Here is a 23,119-nt window from a genome sequence, read left to right as displayed (position 1 = left end):
TTTTAATATATAGAGTGATTTAAGAGGAAAGTATTTATGTACAAAAGCTACCCGTGCGAATAAACATACAGCAGAGACTATATTTTTTGCGCTCGAATTAAGAATTGAGAAGATATTCCACCAACCTGTGGAACCACTGCTTCAACGATGATGAGCCGAAGGTTGTATCGCACCAATCCTTAGAAACTTCGCTTCAGCGATTCATGTATCTTCTATTTTTGTAACGTATTACGACGCCGCCACAAAGAGTTTTAATTTGAAACTAGGTCCAGGTCAAATTTTTTATTTTAACACATATTCTAAAATCAAACAGTTATACAATGACAAAATGACAGACATTTAAAATTGTCCATCAAACAAATGTCAATAGTCAATATACCCAGAAAATGATAAAAATATCCTAAAAATTCCTTGAAAGAAACAGAATAATGAAGACGTGAGCGCTGACACTATTTTAACAGGTGTTTCAATAATTCACAGCAACTTGATATAAAAAATCACAATGGATGACAAAGGTATGTAGTTTGATAATTGTAAACCTGAAACGAAATAAGTGGCGTAGGATGCAATTGATAACTCGCAAATCTAAGAGATTGAGAGGATCAAATGCACAAAGGTAATTAGAAAATAGGTAAAATTAAAATTTTCCAAAAAACCCAATATTTTTCTCATCTATTTCCAATTAAGAACGTTTATCTTAATAATTTCATCAAAACGAATATTTATTAAAAGTATACTGCTTATTGTAGATACGATAGAAGATCTTCTAGATCTAACAGACTCTGAAGACACCACATCATCATCTAGTCACCAAGTGTTCGAAGCCGGTCGCAAACAATTAATTCTAGAATTACACGATCTCCAAAAAGATGAGCCAATCAATCCAGAATTGGAAGCTGATAAGAGAAAAAAGAAGAAGAAAAAGAATAAATTACCAAGTAACAGAAGTACTACAAGTGGGTCTTCAAGCAGTGCTTCTGATAGCTCAATTCCGCCAGCTGTGGCTGATGCTGTAGCCAAAGAACAGTTTTATGATGCTCATGAGAGTTTTCATGGACTACAAGGTAATCACGATCATGGTCTTATTTTTCGCCGTTGATTGAAATTGTAATGAGAACTTTCCCAAAAATATTGCAATTAGTGAAAGAAAATACATGTCCTGCGTTCTCTAAGAGAGTACTCACTCGTACGAATAACTCAGCATAGAAGTGACAACTCATGCTACGCATAGTTTAGAATTAGAACTACGAGTAGTTAGCTGGCTAAGACTAGCTTTCAAAATAAAATGAAATAATAAAAAATAACATACATTAATAAAAGGTCCGTATCTAGATAGATACCTTAAATTATGTTTGAATGTTGGTTCTATTGGATATAGATCTACTATTGATTCTTATTCGTACAACCCAAATAAAATTTCAACGAAATCTTTTTGGCATTCATTTATCAGGCAGCAGAATAAAATATCTCCCAAAAATACACCTACTTGTCTCACATTCGCATAAAAAGAATCAATGAACTGAAAAACAGATCTCGTTATAAAGAAATATTGCCAACATTTGTGGAGATATAGATATTCAATCACTTGAAAATATGGATCCGTTGTATTTTTAGAAAATATCTGCCTCAGGGAACTCGGTGGGATGTAATCTTGTTAGGCACTGAGGAGATAACATAAGTCAAGGATAATATCTTCTGAATTCCCGATTGCATTATCTCCAGAATTATAATAAATATACGGGACAGATTACACAGATTGAGTTAGCCTTGAAGTAAGTTCGAAGCTTGTGTTACGAAATACAAAATCAACAAGTTTATATTTTTATAATAAATTCTTATAAAGATAAACATGCAAGACCTGGAGAATCAGAGAAAGTTCGTTCCTCATCATGTCCTGGCCGGGATTCGAACCCGAGATCTCCGATTTCACAGACAAGCTCACAGGGAACCGAATTTATTTGCTAAATTTGAGTGCTAAATGTATTCAAATGAAACATTATTGTAATCTCTAAGTCTCAAGCGTACAAATGTGTGATATAAAAATTCTTTAAACTAAAAATTTAAAATTGTCTTGTTGGAAAGAGATCACTGACCACATTTTTCTTATTGGAAAAAGTTTTATTTATTTGAATTTTATTGAACGTTTGCGTTGTGAACCAAATGTATGATTTCAGACACCCAACCGAACGCAGCGCTCACGCTTGGCCAGTCCCATTCAGCGCATGCTCCCAAGATTACAGATGCTTTGCCGGCTTCAGCTCCCGCCACCCAGCCCTCCAGCGCACTTTCGGTAAAGCTGCATTAGAATTGAATAGATTTTGAATTTTCAAAATTGGATACAAGGTTCTCACTTATTGACGTCGCATCACTTAAATCTAATTACAACTACTACCGCTTCAAAATCGCATGTGTAGAAGAACCGGCGGAACAAACAACACTTCAGCATTTTCACTGGTCGTCAATTTACAATTATAGATCTCTTAAATCTAAATATATACGGGACAAGTGACACAGATTGAGCTAAAAACAAAGTAAGTTTGACACTTGTGTTACGGGATACTAACTCAACGATACTATACTTTGTAAGTATATTATATGAGAGCGTCGATGGTTGTCCGAGATGTCGCTCTCGTGGTAATTTCCAGAGACATTAGCCTGTCTGATCTGATAACTAATTATATCCATCCAATCCAAAATTTCGTCGAGATGGGTTCAAGAGTAACACTCAGACTTTTAGAGATCTGATCTGATCTAGGCATCAAAATTCTTTAGAGACAGCATAGGGTAATATATACGTGGCAGGTCAGCACTGTTAATTTTAACATTGTATACTTTTTTTTTCAGAAACACTTACCACGCCCTGAATAAAATCTGATAATAATTGTATGTTATTTTTTTAATAAATTTTATTTTTTTATATCTTAATACGACTTTAAATGGCGTGGCACTTTACGATTTGACAGTATATTTTTTATTTTCAGATGACTTGGATAAAAAGGCGAAAAAACGCACGCAATTATCGCCTTTAGACGTAGTTCTTTGCTGTGAAATTTATCGAGACCTAACAATGGATTATGACTTAAATAAATAAAGCACCTTTTCAATTACTAATCTTTAGTTTTCTTTTTCTGAAAACACTCAATATCATACTAATTGTAAAAGTCTTTGAAGCTGAACATGATTATACTTTAGAATTTGACCACTATTGAGCGTCTGAATCTATGCCGTGTGGTTCCCGGCACCAGTAAAAAAAAGAATAGGACCACTCTTATCTCGTTCTCATGGATGTTGTAAAAGATGACTGAGGGATAGGCTTATCAACTTGGGATTCTTCTTTTAGGCGATGGGCTTGCTACCTGTCACTATTTGAATCTCAACTCTATCATTTAGCTAAATAGCTGAACGTGGCCTATCAGTCTTTTCAAGACTATTCGGTCTGTCTACTCCGCAATGGATTTAGACGTGATTATATGTATGTATTGAAGATCTGCTATTTTGATAATGAAATAAATTTCGAATAAAGAATAAAGGTAACTTAATTAAAATTAATACCAAAGCCTCTGGCCCATGTCTAGTTTCCCCAAGCCCCATCAAATTCCGATCCTTTATTCTTAGTACTCTGTTCACCTAGAAATCAAGAATCTTAACTCCTTAACCTTCGTATGGAATCCCTTGGTGTGGGTGAATCCGGGACGAAAACCCTCGCGAATAATGGCGATGCCTGTCTTGCTCACAAACTTGTAAGTACATATGTTTAAATCTCATGTCTCAGTCTGTTGAATGTTTTTTGTCGGAAAAGAAAAAGGTTTTTTTTTTTACTGAAAGCCAAAGTATTATTATTATTGCCAAATTATTCACGACGATGGCATAAGCCAAATGCCAAATGATCTATGCATCATTAAATCATTATCATTTTGATGGCAATGAATCAAATGTCACACACATGTCTCAATATTTATTTGTTGTAAAATTAACTGGTGTATTTTGATAAAATTTTGAAATTTTATATTAATTGGAGGTCCCTTTTGGGACTTCCTAAAGACTCTTTAAAATGTTAGTATCATTACGTACGCTAAATAAAGTCGGTTGATGAGAAAGTAATTTTAATAACCTTTAGATTATATTTTTCAATTTCAGTTCGCAGCTATGGAAAAACCAGTTCGTTATAAAGCAAAAAATAAAAAACAGGCTCCAAAACCTAAAACACCTAAGAAACGTAAAAGCGATGGTTGGTTTAATTTATTATTTTCATGAATGGATTTTATTTCTAGTAAACACATTTAACATAGGCAATACCTTACATAGGCAAAGGATAACCGGATACCTAAATCTTGTTTTCACTCAATTGGTCCCATTATTTATTGCTAATACTAATACATTTCATTTCCCTGAATATAACAATGTATAGGTAATATAACTTTGTATATGTAAAAGAGAAAGATTACCTCATCTAAATACTCCGCTGAAATCACTGAACAGTTATGCCTGAAATGTCTAAACATAGTCATAATAATGTAAGCTGATTTAGGACAACATAATTCTCATAGGGGCAAAAGCCCGTCATTATAAGTATTATAAGTACCTACTCGTATTGTAGCGGGAGCGATGATTCGGCTCGACCGCCACAAAAGGGAAGATCTTCCGCCAGGCTAGGTGTTATGCCTGGGGAACCGCAGCTCCGATATGTTGTGTCGGAGGTTGTATATATGCTCCAATCCGTGAAATCTTTTCTTGCGCGAATTAAGTTTTTTGCTATTTTTGACTGATAGCGTTGCGTGACTTTATTTTTGTGACTTGTGGCGTATATATGTCGCCACAGTATTATAGATAGCATGATAGGAAAAAGTAAACAAATGTTTTCTGTGAATACTTCGTATTATGATGTGTATATGTAAATGATGAAATATATTATCTGCAGGACCCACTTGCTCCATGTTTTTATCAGAATTGTCACGAAAATTAGCGCACAAGAAGAAAGAAGAAGAGGAAACAAAGGGTATCGTTCGTAAGTAATTAAATTCCTTTTGTATATTGTATTAAAGAAATAGTGATCGTAATTGATAAAACTTATGTTTAAAATGTAAATATACTTCATTTTTTCTTATCTTATTAGTACTTCTATAAATTAACTTATTATTTATTTTCTTTGAACTCTAAAATATTTTGAACTTTTTATTTTTTTTTCACTTGTAACAGATTTTTTACGTTAACTAAATTTACAGAAACTATAATAGAAAGCATCACAAATGCCCTACCAATCAAATTTTCAAGGAGACCGTCAATCGAAAAGAAAGAGTCACCTGTTAAAATCGAAGTATTACAAACATTTGCACCAGAATTATTACCAAATACGTTACTAGATATTCCCGCACCAGAAATATCTAAATGTGAAGAAAATGAACAAGAAGACGTAGAGGTTTCTGTAAAAGGTGCTTTCAAAATGCCGAAAATGCCATTAGTTAGTAGTGATGTTATAAAACAAGCTATTGAGAGAAGAAGAAGGAATATACAAATGGAAGATGTAGCTGTAAATACCGGTACTGATCATGATGTGGCTGCAGAATTGACAAAACACGTGGGAACCCTAAGGAAAATTTCTCTCATAGCTGAAGAATTTAATCAGAAAACAGGTAGTGTAGCACATATCATTCTTATCTAAGTAGATTTATTTTTTTACTTTACATAATTGCTGTAGAAAAGATATTTTTATAAATAAATTTTAATTTCAGCAAAAAACCTTAAAGAAATTGTAGACAGTGTACAAGAAGACCTGTTGAAGAAATTAGAAGAAATAAATGCAGAAAGACAAGCAATGATGGCACAAGCATCGGCAGCTGCAGTAGAAGTTGCTAAAGAATAAAACCTCTATCAAATAACAACCAAAAGCTAGACAGTGACAGGAAGCGGGCAGAATACACTTGACATTAGAATTTTACATACATTTTGATATAAATTTGCCAATCAGCTAAAGGCGAAATGTTTTATTAAAATTCTAAATTTATCTGTGTGTTTCCATAAATTACCGAAAAATGTATGGTTTGTGTTGACCATGTATTAAAGAATTTTGAAGTCGTTGGTTTGATGAAGTAAGATATTCGTTTATTTAAAATGAAAGATCCATAATTGATCGGTTACTTTGTTAAATATTTTTGGACATTTTCTAGAGGGACGTTCCTACCTCTACGAGATGGAGTCCCTAGACATCATACCAGCATTGTGTGTTAGTCAGAAAAATAGTTTTGTGAGTGTCGGTGGTAAGTAAGGGTTTGCTTAATTTTTATTTGATGGCAAAAACTTTTCATTCTTTCCTTTGGAAGTCTTTAATTAGTTAATAAGATCAGATTCATGAAAAAAGCTATTGTTAAATTTTAATATTCTTCTATAAAGACTAATACATATTTTTTATCTCTCTCTCTCTTACTCACTCTTTGGATTATCAACGTTATTTATGGAGATTTAAATTCAGCGGAAACAAACACCATTGCTGAAGATAAAGTGATAAGTATGAACTCATTCAAGACAACGCGTATACCAATATCTACGTTTTACCGAACTGGTAGATCGAGTCTGCCTCGTAAATATTCTGGTGAGAAAAAATACACTTTTACTATACAGCTGTTTAACAAAACATAACCAAACGATGCTAAAACAATTTATGAATATTAATTAAACTTTCTTTGCTTGACATGAAACAATATGCGCATTTTGTACCCGTGAAATGATTAAAATGGTATATTGACGTACATATGAAAATCTAATCGTCTAAATGTTTTTAGGTGACAGTGGAATTGGTACAAGCAAACAAACCGAATCTACAAAATCTTATCGTCCAAGAGAAACTTCTATAAGTACTTAAGATTTATTTAAACATAATACGGCGTTAAATCTGCCGCACTGTATCAATATTCTCTCTTTGCAATAAAAATGCCATGATGAGAAACATACTTACAATAATATTTGAATTATTGCTATCAAACCTCAGAAAATTTATTCTTTCTTATATTTTTCTCTTTTCAACTTCATTTTGGCTGGAGCTTTATTCCTAAGTTTTTATTCATTTATGTATCAAAAGTGATTTCGTATGTGAAGATAAAAGTGTAATTTGTTAGCTCGCTTAGTAGAACGCTACATGACATACATACATACATGCATCATTTTTTCTTCCTTTTAGGCTACAGAAAGTATGGAGATAAATCAAAGCCAAGTCATATACCATTACGTAAATTTGGAACCAGAACAATCATAAGTGACACTAAGTCAGAAGGTCATCAAGAAAAACTTGCAACTATAGATCTGCATTCTGAACCTTTAAATTCAACTCAAGGTGATTTATTACCTCTCTTTTGATTGAGCATAATATTACGTACATACATGCATACATATCACGTCTATATCCCTTGCGGGGTAGACAGAGCCAACAGTCTTGAAAAGACTGATAGGCCACGTTCAGCTGTTTGGTTTTATGATGGAATTGAGATTCAAATAGGACAGCCCATCGTCTAAAAGAAGAATCCCAAGTTTAAAAGCTTTAGTCGACTTTTACGACATACATGGGAACGAGATGAAGTGCCCTATTCTCTAATTTTTAAAAAACAGGAAATTATTTCACTATTTTAGATTATATGAGTTTCAATTTCTCTCTCTATGCAAATAAGAATATATTTAGAATATGACTATCGAAGAAAAGTGGTGGAACGCCAGGCCAGTCAAAGTTGGACGTATAAGTGAATGTTTATTATATCGTTTTATTCTATCTTGTTCTACAGATTTAAGCATTGAAGAGAGTCCTGCAGTAGAAAAATCTCCAACAAGTACTCTGAAGAAGGCCGATGAAAATCTAAATGATCCTACCATCAGCAAGATACTCTATAGTATTGACTTCATAATTTTTATTTAATAGCTGTTGCAGTGGTTTTATTGCGTTGAATTTCGGAATGTTCATTGAGATAAGGTCTCTCTCGATTCAGCTTTTGTATCATATATTTGTATGCTAAATCTTAACTCAAAACATTACAAAATAATCTTTTGAGCAGTCAAGTAATATATTGCATGGGTAAGTATCAAATAACTTCTTTGCTATGGTGATATGAGTGGGATCAGTGAAGACAAATGCATCTAAGTATAGAAGTTCTTATTCAGTTATATTTTTACTAATTAAAAGATTTACTTTTGGTCCTTAAAATAACGTGAAACATTGTTTTGATCCTTATAGGTGATGTAGCAAAATCTGAACTCTCCTTTCAAAGAAGTCGAAGCACAGCCTTTTCTGCTGACACTGATGGCACTAGTGGTAAAGCAATTGACAACGGTAAGCCTATAAACAATAAACATGCATGAAAAAATAATAATAATGCCAAAATCCTTTGTTTATGCGTATATTGAGTATTCCATTTAATTCTTACTCACATCTTCAAAATTCAAAGCTACGTGGTTCCCAACACAAATAGAAAAAAGCAAAAGACCACTCTATCTCTTTCTATTGGATGTCGTGGAGATAGGCTTTAAAACTTGGGTTTCTGCTTGGGCGGTGGGCTAGCAACCTTTATCTATATGAATCTCTATTCTATCACCAAACAGCCGATCGTGTCTTATCAGTCTTTTCAAGATTGTTGGGTCTGATTACCCCGCGAGGGATAAGAACGTAATTATATGTATGTTTGTGTCTTCGAATTTGAATCAACAACTTTTTTCTTCTGCCTTAAATCAGATCCTGAAGCTCATTTGGCGAGGATACCAAAAGGCGAGAAAGTAACTGCTGTGTATGACTCCATCATTGTGGCAGCCAATAAGATCAAGGCTGTCAATGAAACTGTCAGCAAATGGTTGAATGATGAGTTCAAGATACCGATGAGCAGACCTCCCGGTGTGTATACTGTAAAAGGAAATATTTAAAAATTGTGGTCGCTTTTGGCAACATTTGCTATGTTTCTATATGCCATATGTTCTGAGAAGGAGGAAGAAGGTTCACGATAGATCGCTGAACAATAATTAAAGAATTTCACACAATTATTTCAAATCACATAACACCTACTTATTCTTTTAAATCTATACTGGTTAAACGAATGCAACTTACAAAAAGAATATTCTGGAATAACAGCTAAATCGAGTCAGATATTTGTGAATTTGTAAAAGATTCCTCCCAATTCAAATGTGATGCGTGAATATAAAATCTGTTTTTCAGTGACATCGAGCACTTGTCGTTATTGCAATTTGACCGAAAGCAGCAAAAACTTTGACAACGTTGAAATAGACCGTTTCAAAGAAGACGTATGTCCAACGCACGAACCGAGAGCTAATCCGAAAGATATGGCTCACAAAGAGGGCCTGATAAGAATTCTGACAGGTACATTCTAAATTCATGAACACATAAGTGAGAAAGTGAAACAGAAATAAATATTAAAATGTATGTATTTATAATTTCAGATTTACCAATGAACAATGAGAAGAATTTAACAAAAGCTGAAAACCCTCATCGGTATCAAACAAAAAATGCAACCTATCTAGCTTTAGAAAGTCAAGGATTCAAGCACCATACAGGTGATGGTATGTTTCACGTAACCATTGTTTGTTTGTTTGTTTGTAATATCTTTATTGCATAGAAATTTATACAGTTACAAGAAAATATTACATAGTTATAAAAGAAACAAATCACTTGCAATGGCGGACTTATCCCATGAAGGGATCTCTTCACTATATATTCTTCACTATTATGTATGAGACTCAAAAACTAGACATTTAACATTTAGAAGAAGGCTATTATTAGCTCATGTAACATTTTCATGAAAATTCTTTCTATGTAATTAAGTTATCATTGCTTGCTTGCAACTTATTGCTTACGCTTAAAAAAAATATACCTACTATCAACAATAAAGTATTTAAAAAAAGATGATTAACAAATAGACAATTTTAGGTGTTCATAAAGATTTTCAATATCCGTCGCATGTTACAATGTGTATGGGCGAGAGAATACCAGTACCATCTTATACAGTCTGCCCATCAGAAGTACTCCAAAGGACCACCAACTTCGAATGTAAGTATTCAATTCTCGTTTATCTAACAAATATGTGTGGTATTGAGTGGAGTCTTGTAAAGTAGGTGATCTAAACAAAATCATTAATATCATCATGAAGATAAAAATATTCCAGGTGGGTATTTCTTTTTCTTTTTTATTTTTACATTATGACAATACGAATAAGTTATAACAGTTCATTTGGGCATTAGTAATTCTAGACGGCCTCTGTGGTTCAGCGGTAGTACGCTTGTCTGTGACACCGGAGGTCCCGGGTTTGAATTCCGGCCAGGGCATGATGAGAAAATAACTTTTTCTGATTGGCTTGGGTCTTGGATGTTTGTTTATATAAGTATTTATTATAAAATATAGTATCGTTGAGTTAGTATACAAGTATAGTAACACAAGTTTCGAACTTCGAGGCTAACTCAATCAGTGTAATTTGTCGCGTATATATTTATTTATTAGTAATCATAACAATAATTTCATGCTAAGTGCAAAGGAAAACCAAACAAAACGTAAAGCATGGCATATCTCCAGCATCAAAATTATCGACAGATTTTTTTGAAAAAGGAACAAATTTCTAGATTGCGAGTCTATCACAAACAGCACTCTGACTGCGGACCTGGAAATCCGCGGGAACATTTCCAGCCAGTTCACCATGGAGCACCCAGACGAGTACGCCATTTTGGACGCGTGGTGTCCCCACACCTGCCACTCCCAGACTTACATGACCAAGTGCACGACTTGCGCTCACCAGAAGACTTTGCCGTGGTCTTTTAGAGAAAATCAAGATGGATTCAGTGATGAAACTACAAAAGATTCTGGTAAGTTTGTACGTTGATACATTGACGACTTTTTACAAGTGGAAAGATGTAGTATCAAAGAGACGTGATTTTATATATATATGTTGATGAAATGAACTTATGAGATTGAAGTTAGAGTCTTGTGAAGATAGACGGAAAATTTCTGTTGAATAGAATAGAATAGACTAGATTTATTTTCAAAATTGGATACAAGGTATCACTTATTGACGTCACATAACTTAAATCTAATTATAACTACTACCGCTTTCAAATCGCATGTGTAGAAGAAGCGGCGGAACAAACTACACTGCAGCATTTTCATCGGACGTCAATATACAAATATAGATCTCTAAAATGTAAATTGTGGACGAACGCACATTGTCTACATTAAAAAACATGAATGAATGTAAAACTAAGTAAGTTGTTAATAGTATTCCACAATACCTTCATTAGAACTAAACACTAAGAAAAAATGGTAGCAACGGCTTTAAAAGTCATATTTATATTTTTGTAAACAGTTATTTTTATTTTAGGACAATCCAATAATACAAACAATTTACGATGTAACTTTATGAACGACAAACAAGCATGTGAAAGTGGACAAGGCAGGCCTACTGGAAAGTTGCCACCAAGTAAAAAATACAATTGTGAGTATTTATTCAATTCACATCACTCTTTTCCTCTTCATATAAATTTAACCTGAACTAAGTGATTTTTTTTTGTTCAACTTTTAATGATTAACATTCATACCTAGTAGAAATTAATAATGTATTTATAGATAAACAATAAGGAATATACAAGAAAAAACGCAGCCGCAATAAAAAAAAAATAGATATTATTACAATTCCAGACTTATCGCTAAAAACTGACTTAAGAAGTGTTTTTTGCAATGATCCTTTAGATGATAGTAACGGATCATATGATTGTGCCACAAAAGATGATACTCGTAATAATATTATTATTGCCGTGTGGTTCCCGGCACCATTAGAAAAAAGAAAATACCACTCCATTTCTTTCCCATGGATGTCACAAAAGGCGACTAAGAGATAGGCTTGTAAACTTGGGCTTCTTTTAGGCGACAGTCTAGCAACCTGTTACTATTTGAATCTCAATTCTATCATCAAGCCAAACAGCTGAACGTGGCCTATCAGTCTTTTTAAGACTGTTAACTCTGTCTACCCGTCAAGGGATATAGACTTAATTAAATACATACATACATACATACATATAATCACGTCTATATCCCTTGCGGGGTAGACAGAGCCAACAGTCCTGAGCGGACTGATAGGCCACGTTCAGCTATTTGGCTTTAAGATAGAATTGAGATTCGAATAGTGACAAGTTGCTAGCATATCGCCTAAAAAAAGAATCTCAAGTTTGTAAGCCTATCCCTTAGTCACCTTTTACGACACCCATGGGAAAGAGATGGAGTGGTCCTATTCTTTTTTGTATTGGTGCCGGGAACCACACGGCACTTAATTAAATGTATGTAAATAATATTATAGTTGATTGTTACAGTGAGCCGGCAGATCAGGAGTCTCCGAGAGCGGTGGTCACGTTCTAAACACTCGCACCAGCGCCGCTGGATCCACGTGTGGAAGATGAAGGCCAAGTGGCACTCCTGGGCAAGATCGCCATTCAAGTTTAGGAAGTGTAAGTTCCTCACAGCCTTTTAAGTGTTTTATGCTTCTTTACCTTACCTTTACCTTGTGCCGTGTGGTTCCCGGCACCAATACAAAATATAATAGGACCACTCCATCTCTTTCCCATGGATGTCGTAAAAGGCGACTAAGGGATAGGCTTACAAACTTGGAATTCTTTTTTATTCTGTCAATATTTGAATCTCAATTCTATCTTAAAGCTGAACGTGGCCTGTCAGTCTTTGCAAGACTGATGGCTCTGTTTACCCCGCAAGGGATATGGACGTGAATATATGTATGAATTTACCTTACCTTTAAACCTTGATTTCCTCGTTCGGACACGCTATAATTATGCCAAGCTATATCTATTTTCTTCGTCAGATAAAAATGGTTGAATGGGCTGTGTTACAAAATATTTTCACACATACAACATGAGTTCAGATGTCGATTGCAGTAGTTATCAAACAAATTAATAGTTAATTAAACTATTGAGAGTATTTATAAAATAAAAGCAGAAAAACAGCCTGTAAATTACCTGAGTAATGATAATTTTAACCAATCAAATAGTAAGTAAATAATTATAACTTCTAATTTTTGCAGTCCGAATGATTCACAATCTGCAACGGTCCGTTCTCTGGGAAGATGTCGACGTGCAAACAAACGTTGTCGTGTTTCGGGAAATTGGTAAGTTTATTTAATTTCGTAATGAGTATTTATTAATACCCCACTCCTTAGCTGTCCCGACAAACGTTGTGTTGACAAATCTTGTGGTCAAGCCGTTTCGGAGGAGTACGGGAACGTACATTGTGACACGAGAATTTTATATATGAGATTTATAAAACTAGTCTCTTTGTTGAAGACATGGTGAGCAAAAGTTAATTTTAATCTTACTTATAATTATGTAATCTTTTTTGAACAAAACAACCTCGCAACTCGTACCAATATTCTTTATTTTTCATAATTAAATCTAGCAGACTTTTCGAACTAGATTTTCTGTTGTTAGTGACAGAAGTGTGGTTGAAAATACACAGCTAACGACAACCAAATCCATAAATAAGCGTAGAATTCCAACATCGACCAAAAAGTTGTAAGAATACATCACTCGAAACGACCAAACGCTTTCCGAACCGTGACTTATGTTGTTTTTTTCTTTTTTGATACTTTTTCTAAACAACTACAGCATTAGTCACCCAGTTTTAATCAGAGAAAGACCATTAGTGGTAATAAATGACCGTTTTGGATTTTCTAGATATACGACGGACGAGATTCGTTGCATACCGCTTTTGTTTCCATTGAATGTTATTTATAGAATTGACATACTTAATTGTCATGTTACAATGTAAGCAACAGTCTTTTCAAGACTGTTGGCTCTGTCTACCCCGCAAGGGACATAGACGTGACCATATGTATGTATGTAATATATATTGTAATATATATTATATGAATGTGGATGAAGCGAAGGAAGTATGCAGAGATCGTGGCAAGTGGAAAGAGGTAGTCTCTGCCTACCCCTCCAGGAAAGAGGCGTGATTTTATGTTTATACCTATTTATGTATGTATTATAATCATAAATATCTTTGAATCTCTCACCATCTGTGTGTTTCGTAAGTTAAAAAATGTACAGAAGTGAACTAGCTCTTACTTATTTATTTCTAGCGATTTACGAGATTTGACTTCTTTAAATGACTGAGCAGCATTTGCATTGTAACTAACAAATTAATATAAGGAAACAAAATTCATACATATTCACGTACTTTTATTTTCATCATAAAAACTTATTTTCTAAATTTCTTCTCCTATACTTTTGTTTGTTGTTATTTTATTTCAGTGAAAGAGTATTTATGTGGTTAAATCATACTTATAAGGTGCCTTACCATAATGTCATGTTTGTCTCTTCTATTTGCCGTAACAATACGCAATAAATTTTAGAATTGAGACAATTAATTTAGTTTAATTTTTAATAACTTCAAAACAAATTAGGAATGTGAAAAAAAAATCGATTATGGAAAAAATCGATTAAAAATCGATTTTATAAAAGTAAAAATCGATTTTTATATGTGATTTTTTTTAAATTAATAATCGATTAAAAATCGATTTTTATAATCATACAATAAATGCACTCCGACATTACGTTTTTGTCTTCTGGCTTGGAGCCCGGAACGCGAACTGCCAAAGAATACTATCATAGCTCCATAATATTACATTAACGCCATCTGTGCATTCTTTCTGTGCTCTTAAAACAGTTTAGATGATTAATTTAATCAAACGTTCTCTAGTTGGAATTAGTCGATGAACAGTATTTTACCGACATTCGGTTGATATTTTATTCATTATTTGTTGCTGAAACTTCATTTTTCAAACTTGATTGTTAAAAACTTTAATTTGTGTTGATTATATAAGAACTTACTGTTTCTGTTGTTTATTTTTAATGAATCAATCTATTGATATAATGTATATGGCGTTTATTTTGACATAAATTGAAAAATTAGGAAAAAATCTATCAATATAATAAAATCGATTATTTTCTTAAGAAAAATCGATTATTTGTTAATCGATTTTTCATACTTAAAAAATAAATCGATTATATAAAAATCGATTTTTTAACTGCAATGTCACATCCCTAAAACAAATATTTCCATACATCACAATCACGTTTATAAATATACCTTGTAAGATAGACAGAGCCGGCAGTTTACACAAATTGCTAAACAATATATAAACATTATAAAAACAACTATAGCGCGTTTTAATATGGCAGCACGCCATCTAGTGTAAAAAAAATGGAAAACTAATCGGACAAGATTTAAAAATCATTTATTTTTTTAGGTACAGGAATGGCTCTGTGGCAACTTAAGTCGGCTAGTATTACAACGTCAGCTAACTTCGGATTTCTCAAGGATTCTTTGCATCTGAAAGATTCTGTTGATCTGAAAGACTCAGTGGTTCAAGGTAATGATAAGTTAAATTCCAATCTTGGAGTAATAGTTGGTAAAACACTTTAATGAAATAATCTAGCAAATCTTATTTATTCGACTCATTGACTTTAACTTTATCTGACATCTAATATGTTGACCCCATATTTAGTGAACGAAGTACTGAGCATCGCTAACGTCAACCACACTCGCGTCAAAATAATGATTTAATAAATTAATAAATTACTTTACAAAAGACAAGAGTACGTTGTAATAAACAATATTTATTATCGAAGAAGTAGCGTACATTTAGTCATATAATAGATAGCTATTTCTCCATATGTTTGATCATAAAATCGGTTCTTTACCGGATTCTTATCAGCGAACCATTTATATAAAGAAGTGTCCATTTCAGAATTATAAGTAGGCCTTTAACCGATTGAACAGGATCATTTATGATGGATGGACATCAAAACATTTCATAAAATGTTCACGTTTAGTGTAATACTATTTTAGATGCCATTTAACTCGTATCTTCTTCCTCATTCAATTACCTCGACGAAAAATGTCCTTCTACTGTAAATAGTTTACCATTAATAGAAATTCTTGTAAGTTATTTAGGTCAGGCGTGGTAAGGGTGATATTACACAACTGCTCGGTTAAAAGAGTTTCTAAGCTTTATTTATATTTTTGTAGGGTTTATATGAAAATAGACAATACAGTTTTAGCGTTCTGTTATCAAAAAGGACGTTACTTCGAAGATGGCCTAATAGAGGCCTTTCTTTTTTAATTAACATTAAATGTTTTTAATTAACTTTTAATATTTTATTATTTAACTTTAAATGTTTTTTTATTAACTTTAAATGTTTTTCTATTAACGTTGAATGTTTTTTTTTCCTATTACCAATACTCATAACTTTTTAAATAGTCAACTAAAAATTTGTTTCAGAAAAAACTAGATCTTCGTTTAGATTGAGGCTGCCGTTCAAACACATTAATGTTGGTCCTTCGAGATTCCCATTCAATCACAGTTCCAGTAAGTGTTACTAAGCATAGCAAAAATGTGGAGTAGCCAAGCTCAGTAAGACATTTATTTGATTATGTATAACTTATATATGGAACAAGCTGTGCCCGCGACTTCGTCCGCGTGCAATAGTTATTTTGAGCATCATTAAAGCCCTCAAGGAGGAATAATTTTCCCTGTTTATTTTTTTCACATTTTCCATTATTTCTTCGCTCCTAATAGTTGCAGCGTGATAATAAATAGCCTTAAGCCTTTCTCGAGAAATGGTCTATTAAACACAAAAATAATTTTTCAATTCGAACCAGTAGTTCCCGAGATAAGCGCGTTCAAACAAATAGACAAACAAACAAATTCTTCAGCTTTATAATATTAGTATAGATGTGATGCGCCTTGATCGTTATATGGGAGGTGGCCAACCGTGTGTACAAACAGCTCAGCAGATACCTGGGCCACATCACCTAAACCTATCACCATTCTTTTACCGTCAAATAATTGATATTGAAGGTTCGATCGCTCTGGGCATTGATGAACAAATGACATTTGTTTACAGACTTGAGGTCTTTACCGCATAAGAAGGCGACACAAACTTCGAGCAAATCTTCAGAGCCCTGCAAAAACTTCTTTCAACAAACGCAAACTACATTCAATTGCTATATACACAGTGAAAATGGTACGTAATGCTTAGACGTTTTAAATTAAAATGTTTTACTACATTAGTCGTTACGTCGGTGGTCGAATTGGTAAAATGCCGGGTTTAAATGCGTGATGCGCATAAAGGTACACAGGTTCGAATCCCAACTCGAACATGTTCATCAACCAATGACTGAATTTTAAAACCAACCAATGCTCTTACGGTGAGGGAAAACATCGTGAAGAAACCTACACATTCAGGCAACTGGATGTGTAAACATTTATCAATCCAATAAGAGTAAGGTTGCGAAGGTCAACTGGAGTCGCTTCGTGTAAAAACCTGATTCACTAATCAAGGATCCATTTTCAAAGGCATACCCTAGGCTTCTTAAAGCCAGGAAGAAAAAGATTTTATTACATTATTATTATTTTATTCTAAGGACTTTAATGTCAGCTTTATCTGTTTTTGACATCTTTTTTTTTTAATAAGAATATTTTTTTCCAGATAATTCAGTGAACCAATCTTTAAGCCCTATTGTGTTTGAAAAGAATATTATGGATAGTAGCATAGCCACAGGTAACATATTTTGAAAAGTAAACTTAACATTATTTGAAAAGATATTCCAGATTCCTGATTTTCATACGTTCATACCACTTGTATCAATAGTCTAGAAAATAATGAAACGCCATGTTTACGCTGTAAGGCTTAATAAAGGAATAGAGGCGATGCGCTAGCAACTGTCACAATTTGAATCTCAATTCTATCATTAAGCCAAACAACTGACCGCGGCCTATCAGTCTTTTCGAGACTGTTGGCTCTGTCTACCTCGCAAGGGATATACACGTGGTTATATGAATGTATGTATGTATATATGACTTTTGTACAGCAAGAGTGTACAATTAGCACAAACTATATTTATCTTCGCTACTAGACCAGCTACTAGGGAGCAATTCTGATGTAAACTGATTTTCATAATCCGTTTTCTTTCCGGTTTCCTTCACTTTGGAATGGAACCACTCCATATACTTTCCCATGGACGTCGTAAAAGACGACTAAGGGATAGGCTTATAAACTTGGTATTTCTCTTGTAGGCGATGGGTTAGCAACCTATCATTATTTGAATCTCAATTCCATTATATGAAGCCATACAACTGAACGTTATCTTTCAATCTTTTCTAGACTTGGCTTGTCATCATTCTTAAGCTAGGGAAAAAGTTATCTCTTAAAAATAAATTTCAGAATCCACAAATGCAACAGTGGCAGGAAAAGTGTCAATAAGTGAAGTGTGCGTACAGTCCGATTCTCCAAAACTTGCAAAGAATGTTCGAGAAACATCTACAATGCCTGGCGAAATTGGAAATTTGGGTGAGTAAAGAACACATACATATTTACATACAATGACGTATATATATATCGCTTGCGGGGTAGACAGAGCCAAACAGTCTTGAAAAGTCTGAAATGCCACGTTCCGCTATATGGCATAATAATTGAATTGAATCTCGAATAGTGACAGATTGCAAGCCCATAGATTATATATAGAGAGTTATAATTAGATTTAAGTGATGTGACGTTAATAAGTGAAACCTTGCATACAATTTTGAAAATAAAGCTATTCTATTCTGAACTTGAAGAAATATCTATAATTTTATGAAACATTTCAAAGAGTTACCTTATCGAGTCACCTGCAATTTCTACGACCAAGAATTCAAATATTGCATTGCATTCATGTTTTCCTGTTTGAAATTTTTCATCATTTTGCGAAACGAGGTCAAAATTGCGTTTGACGTTGGCCTAGCCGAAAATAAATAAGTGTGAAAACATACACGAAAAATGGCGGTTATTTCCGTTCCGTGCCGTGTGGCACTAAAACAAGAAAAAATAGGACCACTCCCATCTCTTTCCCATGGATCCCGTGAAAGGCGACTAAGGAATAGGCTTACAAGCTTGGGATTCTTCTTTTAGGCGCTGGGCTATATATGATTATATATGTATATATAATCATGTCTGTGAGCCGTCTGTGTCTGTGGGTAGCTCTATGTTAAAACCTGAGTAATCCAATTTAATATTATGGCCAAAAAGACGCACCTCGGGCTCATGTCTAAAGAAATTATGGAGGCTATAACCGCGATTAAAGCCAGTAGCCCCAGTAGCACGGCAAGCGCGACGCCGTTTTTATCGCGCGAAAACCTAAGCTGACACAAACTTTGTCATTTCTTCACAATCAGTAAATCATTTTTTTTATTTCAGATAAACTCCAAAAGCAGTCAATTGGTTTGCTGAAGAAAGAGAAAACAATAGAAAATGGTAAATATTTTTACTGTTCTAAATTTAATTTCTCTGTATGAAACACCGTATATAAGTCTGGCCGGTTATGTGTGAAAAAAGAAAAAAAGAAATCATGCATGTATTTCAAAAAGCTGTTTTAAGTCTTACAATACTGGCCATTCCCAAATTTTTATTGTTAAAACAAAAAATAATGGACATTGATTTCTACTCTTTTGGCGGGAACTCATTTTTTTATATTTTTTGTGTTGTTTTTGTCCATACCCTTTTTCCATTTATCCGGAATTCATGATTGACGATAAATATTTTAATGTTTTTAAATAGGTAGGTATTATAATTATCATTTATATTATGTGAGTTTGACTTTGTTGAAAATAAAAGTTCAATCAATCAGTCTTTATAATGTTATTAAAAATACAAGAATAACTTTTCTTTTATTTTATTTTTTTTTTACCAGAAACCCAAATGAGCCCAATCCCAACCCTATCCTCTTTCGGGACACAAGGAGACAAACTGTCACTCAAATCTTTAGGACTACAAAATGAAATTTTAAAGAAACCATTAAATTCTTGCGACACACAAAAACAGAATTCAACTCTGAAATCTACCGGGACTCAAGAGGAGAAATCTTTGCAATGCTCAGGGACACAACAGAAAATGTCTATAAAATCGTTTGGTACACAAGATCAGAAGATGTCGGTGAAATCATTTGGAGTTCAGGAACCGCAAACCATCAATAATTGTGGCAGTGTTACTGGTAAGTATCAGTGTTTGTTGCTAATGTCTATAGTAGATTAATAGGATAATCAGGAGCTCATATGAGAGTAGGTCCGTGTAATTAAATGAAAAATTAACTTAAAATTGGTTTCTCGGTCTTGGAAAAACAAGGCTTGGCTCTGCCTTATATGATCAGGTCAAGATAAAAAATGATCTGTTTCAGATTTATGAGTCTTGGATAAATATATCTTTGATACGTGCATACATATAATCACGTCTTTAACCCTTAAGGGGTAAACAAAGCCAACAGTCACGCAAAGACAGAAAGGCCAAATAAAGCTGTACGGCTAAACGATGGAATTGAGATATAAATAGTGACAGGTTGCTAGCACATCACCAAATCTTTAAGATATGTTTTTTTAAAACATAGCTTCATATAATTTACTAGCTGTACCCGCGACTTCGTCCGCGTGGAATAGTTAATTTGGGCATCATTGAAGCCCTCAAGGATGAATAATTTTTCTTTTTTTTTCACATTTTCCTTTAGGTATTTCTTTGCTCCTTATAGTTGCAGCGTATTGTTATATAGCCTAAAGCCTTCCTCGATAAATGGTTTATTCAACGCAAAAAGAATTTGTTAATTCGAACCAGTAGTTCCTGAGATTAGCGCGTTCAAACAAACAAACTCTTCAGCTTTATAATATTAGTATAGATTATCGCTTGACAACTTTATTCAGGAGTAGGTACCTAGATTTACGGTTCGTCTAAACTTAACACTAAACTCTCAAATAAATAATCTTCTAATCCGTGAATTTCAATCTTAAAATGGCAAACTGAACATTTTTCAGTAAATTGTTTGGTTTCAAATGACAGATGACCAACCCTGTTTGATGGATCATGCATTCGTTAAGTGCAGGTTTCACGCGTTCAGCTTTTTCTCAAATTGAATCATACATCATTCCACTATCAGTGAAGATTTTCTTTTAGAATCTCTTCCATTTTGCGTTAATGATTCTATTTTTAAATTAGACATGCAATTACAACTTCGGAAAACACGTGTATTTTGCATAGGTACATACATAAATCACAAAGGGGTAGGCAGAGAGATACCACATCTTTCTACTTTTTCGGCTACTCTTGATTTGACCTTTTGCTAGAACGTATTGGATTCCTTTAATATTTCGATATAATAATCACCCTCCCAGCGTTATTCAATATTATGTCCCAAAATTTCGATAACATCTGTTTATTATTATTACTAATTATCTATTTCATAATTAAAATAACACTTACTATTATTGTCTTTGTCGCTTGAAAACAATTACTAGTTCAAATATAAACAAGATCAAGTGTAGACTTAAATCGAAAGCTGAGTCTGTAAGATAAATATTGGGACACCAAATGTTCACTAAGTGCTGCCAATGCTATAAGCTAAAATTGTATTTTATTTATTTATTTATGTACGAAAAACATAAAGGAGGATTAATACAGAAATTGTAGTATAATGGTGCTACTTATTTCAAAAGAAATATTATTGAATTGTAATTGGTAATCCGAATAAGGGACAAAATTTAAAAAACCAGTTTGATTCGTTCACCTGGAAATAATCTCGAAAAATAATCTCTTAGTTGCACTCTTATAGATCACAATGGTATATAGATAGATAAACTCTTTATGGCACTATAAGAAAAGAAAAACAGAACAGAAAACAGATAGACAGGTTGCTAGCCCATCGCCTGAAAGAAGAATCCCAAGCTAATAAGGCTATCCTTTTGTCGCCTTTTACGACACCCATGGGAAAGAAATGGAAGGTCCTATTCTTTTTTTCATTGGTGCTGGGAACCACACGGTACCTACTTGACTCAAAAAACGAACTCATTCTAATATACTCATAGGTTAGAATCCTACCGAGGCAAATTAACTAATGATCGTTTTCCAAGAACATTCATTCCTATCCGATTCGTACATTTATTCCTAGACCTTTTTGTTATCGTTACCAGCCCAGTACGGTAGTTTTAAAATCTAATCGTCCAAAATGGATTTCATATAATTGGTAATGAAGAACTAAAATGTGTGTGACGTTTAAGTTAAAAATATTATTAGTAATGGTGTTATTGATATTTATACTTAGCAATTTAGCCTAAGCTGAGCCTTTACCGCCCACGTCTGCATTTCCCTTTATCGCCCATGGTACCAGTGAGAGTCCATGGAAGATACCACGGAAATGATTTTACCCGTAGTTGCTGTAAAAAAAAAGGTAAAAGTAAACGTAGTTTGGTAAAAGCCAACTAGTCTAAAAAGTAGGGATATTCTCTCGTATATAAATCATTCAAGTACCCGAAACCGCCGAGCTTGCATGAAGAGAGTTATGAATGTGGATGAAGCGAAGGAAGTATGCAGAGATCGTGGCAAGTGGAAAGCGGTAGTCTCTGCCTACCCCACCGGGAAAGAGGCGTGATTTTATGTATGTATGTATGTATAAATCATACACATACATACATACATACCATCACGCTTGTTTCCCATTGGGGTAGGCAGAGCCTATGGAATTCCACTTGCTACGACCCTTACAGACCTCTCCCGCTTCCTCTACACTCATTACACTTTTCTATTTTATATAAATCATACTTTATCTAGGTATATATTTAAATATATACTTACAGGTACTAGAACACAAACAGTATCACATTTTACGATACTTGTGGAGCGGTCGCAGGAATTCAAACAGGAATCATGTGCGATACTTGCATACGATATTGGTAAGTTGAAAAAATATGTGCCTTGTTTTCCCCGGCACCAATAGAAAAAAGAATAGGACCGCTCCATCTTTTTATGGATGTCTGAAAAGGCGACTAAGGGATAGGCTTATAAACTTGGGATTCTTCTTGTAGGCGATGAGATAGCAACCTGCCACTATTTGAATCTTAAATCTATCACTTAGCCAAACAGCTGAACGTGGCCAATCATTCTTTTCACTGATGGCTCTGTCCACCCCGCAAGGGATAAAGACGTATGTTTGTAAAAAATATATTCAATACTGATCTGCGGCGCTAGCAAGGCAAGCGTGACTCCGTTTATTCACGCGATAAACTATCGC

At 33.9% G+C, this 23,119-nt stretch overlaps 2 protein-coding genes and 1 long non-coding RNA gene across 3 annotated transcripts; all 3 read left to right on the top strand.

Annotated features, from left to right (window-relative positions):
• Nucleotides 1-386: 386 nt before the first annotated feature.
• On the top strand, nucleotides 387-3,029 carry LOC106130157 (uncharacterized). Its single transcript, XM_013328931.2, has 4 exons — nucleotides 387-515; nucleotides 750-1,064; nucleotides 2,175-2,290; nucleotides 2,982-3,029. Exons 1-4 carry the CDS (start codon nucleotides 503-505, stop codon nucleotides 3,027-3,029), a joined length of 492 nt encoding a protein of 163 aa, XP_013184385.2. The 5' UTR covers nucleotides 387-502.
• A 929-nt stretch (nucleotides 3,030-3,958) lies between these two features.
• On the top strand, nucleotides 3,959-5,950 carry LOC106130158 (uncharacterized). Its single transcript, XM_013328932.2, has 5 exons — nucleotides 3,959-4,053; nucleotides 4,138-4,228; nucleotides 4,919-5,005; nucleotides 5,223-5,630; nucleotides 5,730-5,950. Exons 2-5 carry the CDS (start codon nucleotides 4,147-4,149, stop codon nucleotides 5,858-5,860), a joined length of 708 nt encoding a protein of 235 aa, XP_013184386.2. The 5' UTR covers nucleotides 3,959-4,053; nucleotides 4,138-4,146; the 3' UTR covers nucleotides 5,861-5,950.
• Nucleotides 5,951-16,321: 10,371 nt separating this feature from the next.
• On the top strand, nucleotides 16,322-17,598 carry LOC132901885 (uncharacterized). The gene is made up of 3 exons (XR_009656935.1): nucleotides 16,322-16,403; nucleotides 16,942-17,061; nucleotides 17,527-17,598. It is a non-coding gene; the product is annotated as an uncharacterized LOC132901885 (long non-coding RNA).
• The last annotated feature ends 5,521 nt before the right edge of the window (nucleotides 17,599-23,119 follow it).

The sequence above is a fragment of the Amyelois transitella genome, chromosome 7, assembly GCF_032362555.1.
Source record: "Amyelois transitella isolate CPQ chromosome 7, ilAmyTran1.1, whole genome shotgun sequence".
Taxonomy (NCBI): domain Eukaryota; kingdom Metazoa; phylum Arthropoda; class Insecta; order Lepidoptera; family Pyralidae; genus Amyelois; species Amyelois transitella.
Note: the sequence above shows the minus strand (reverse complement) of the source record. Positions and strands in the feature narration are given on the sequence as shown.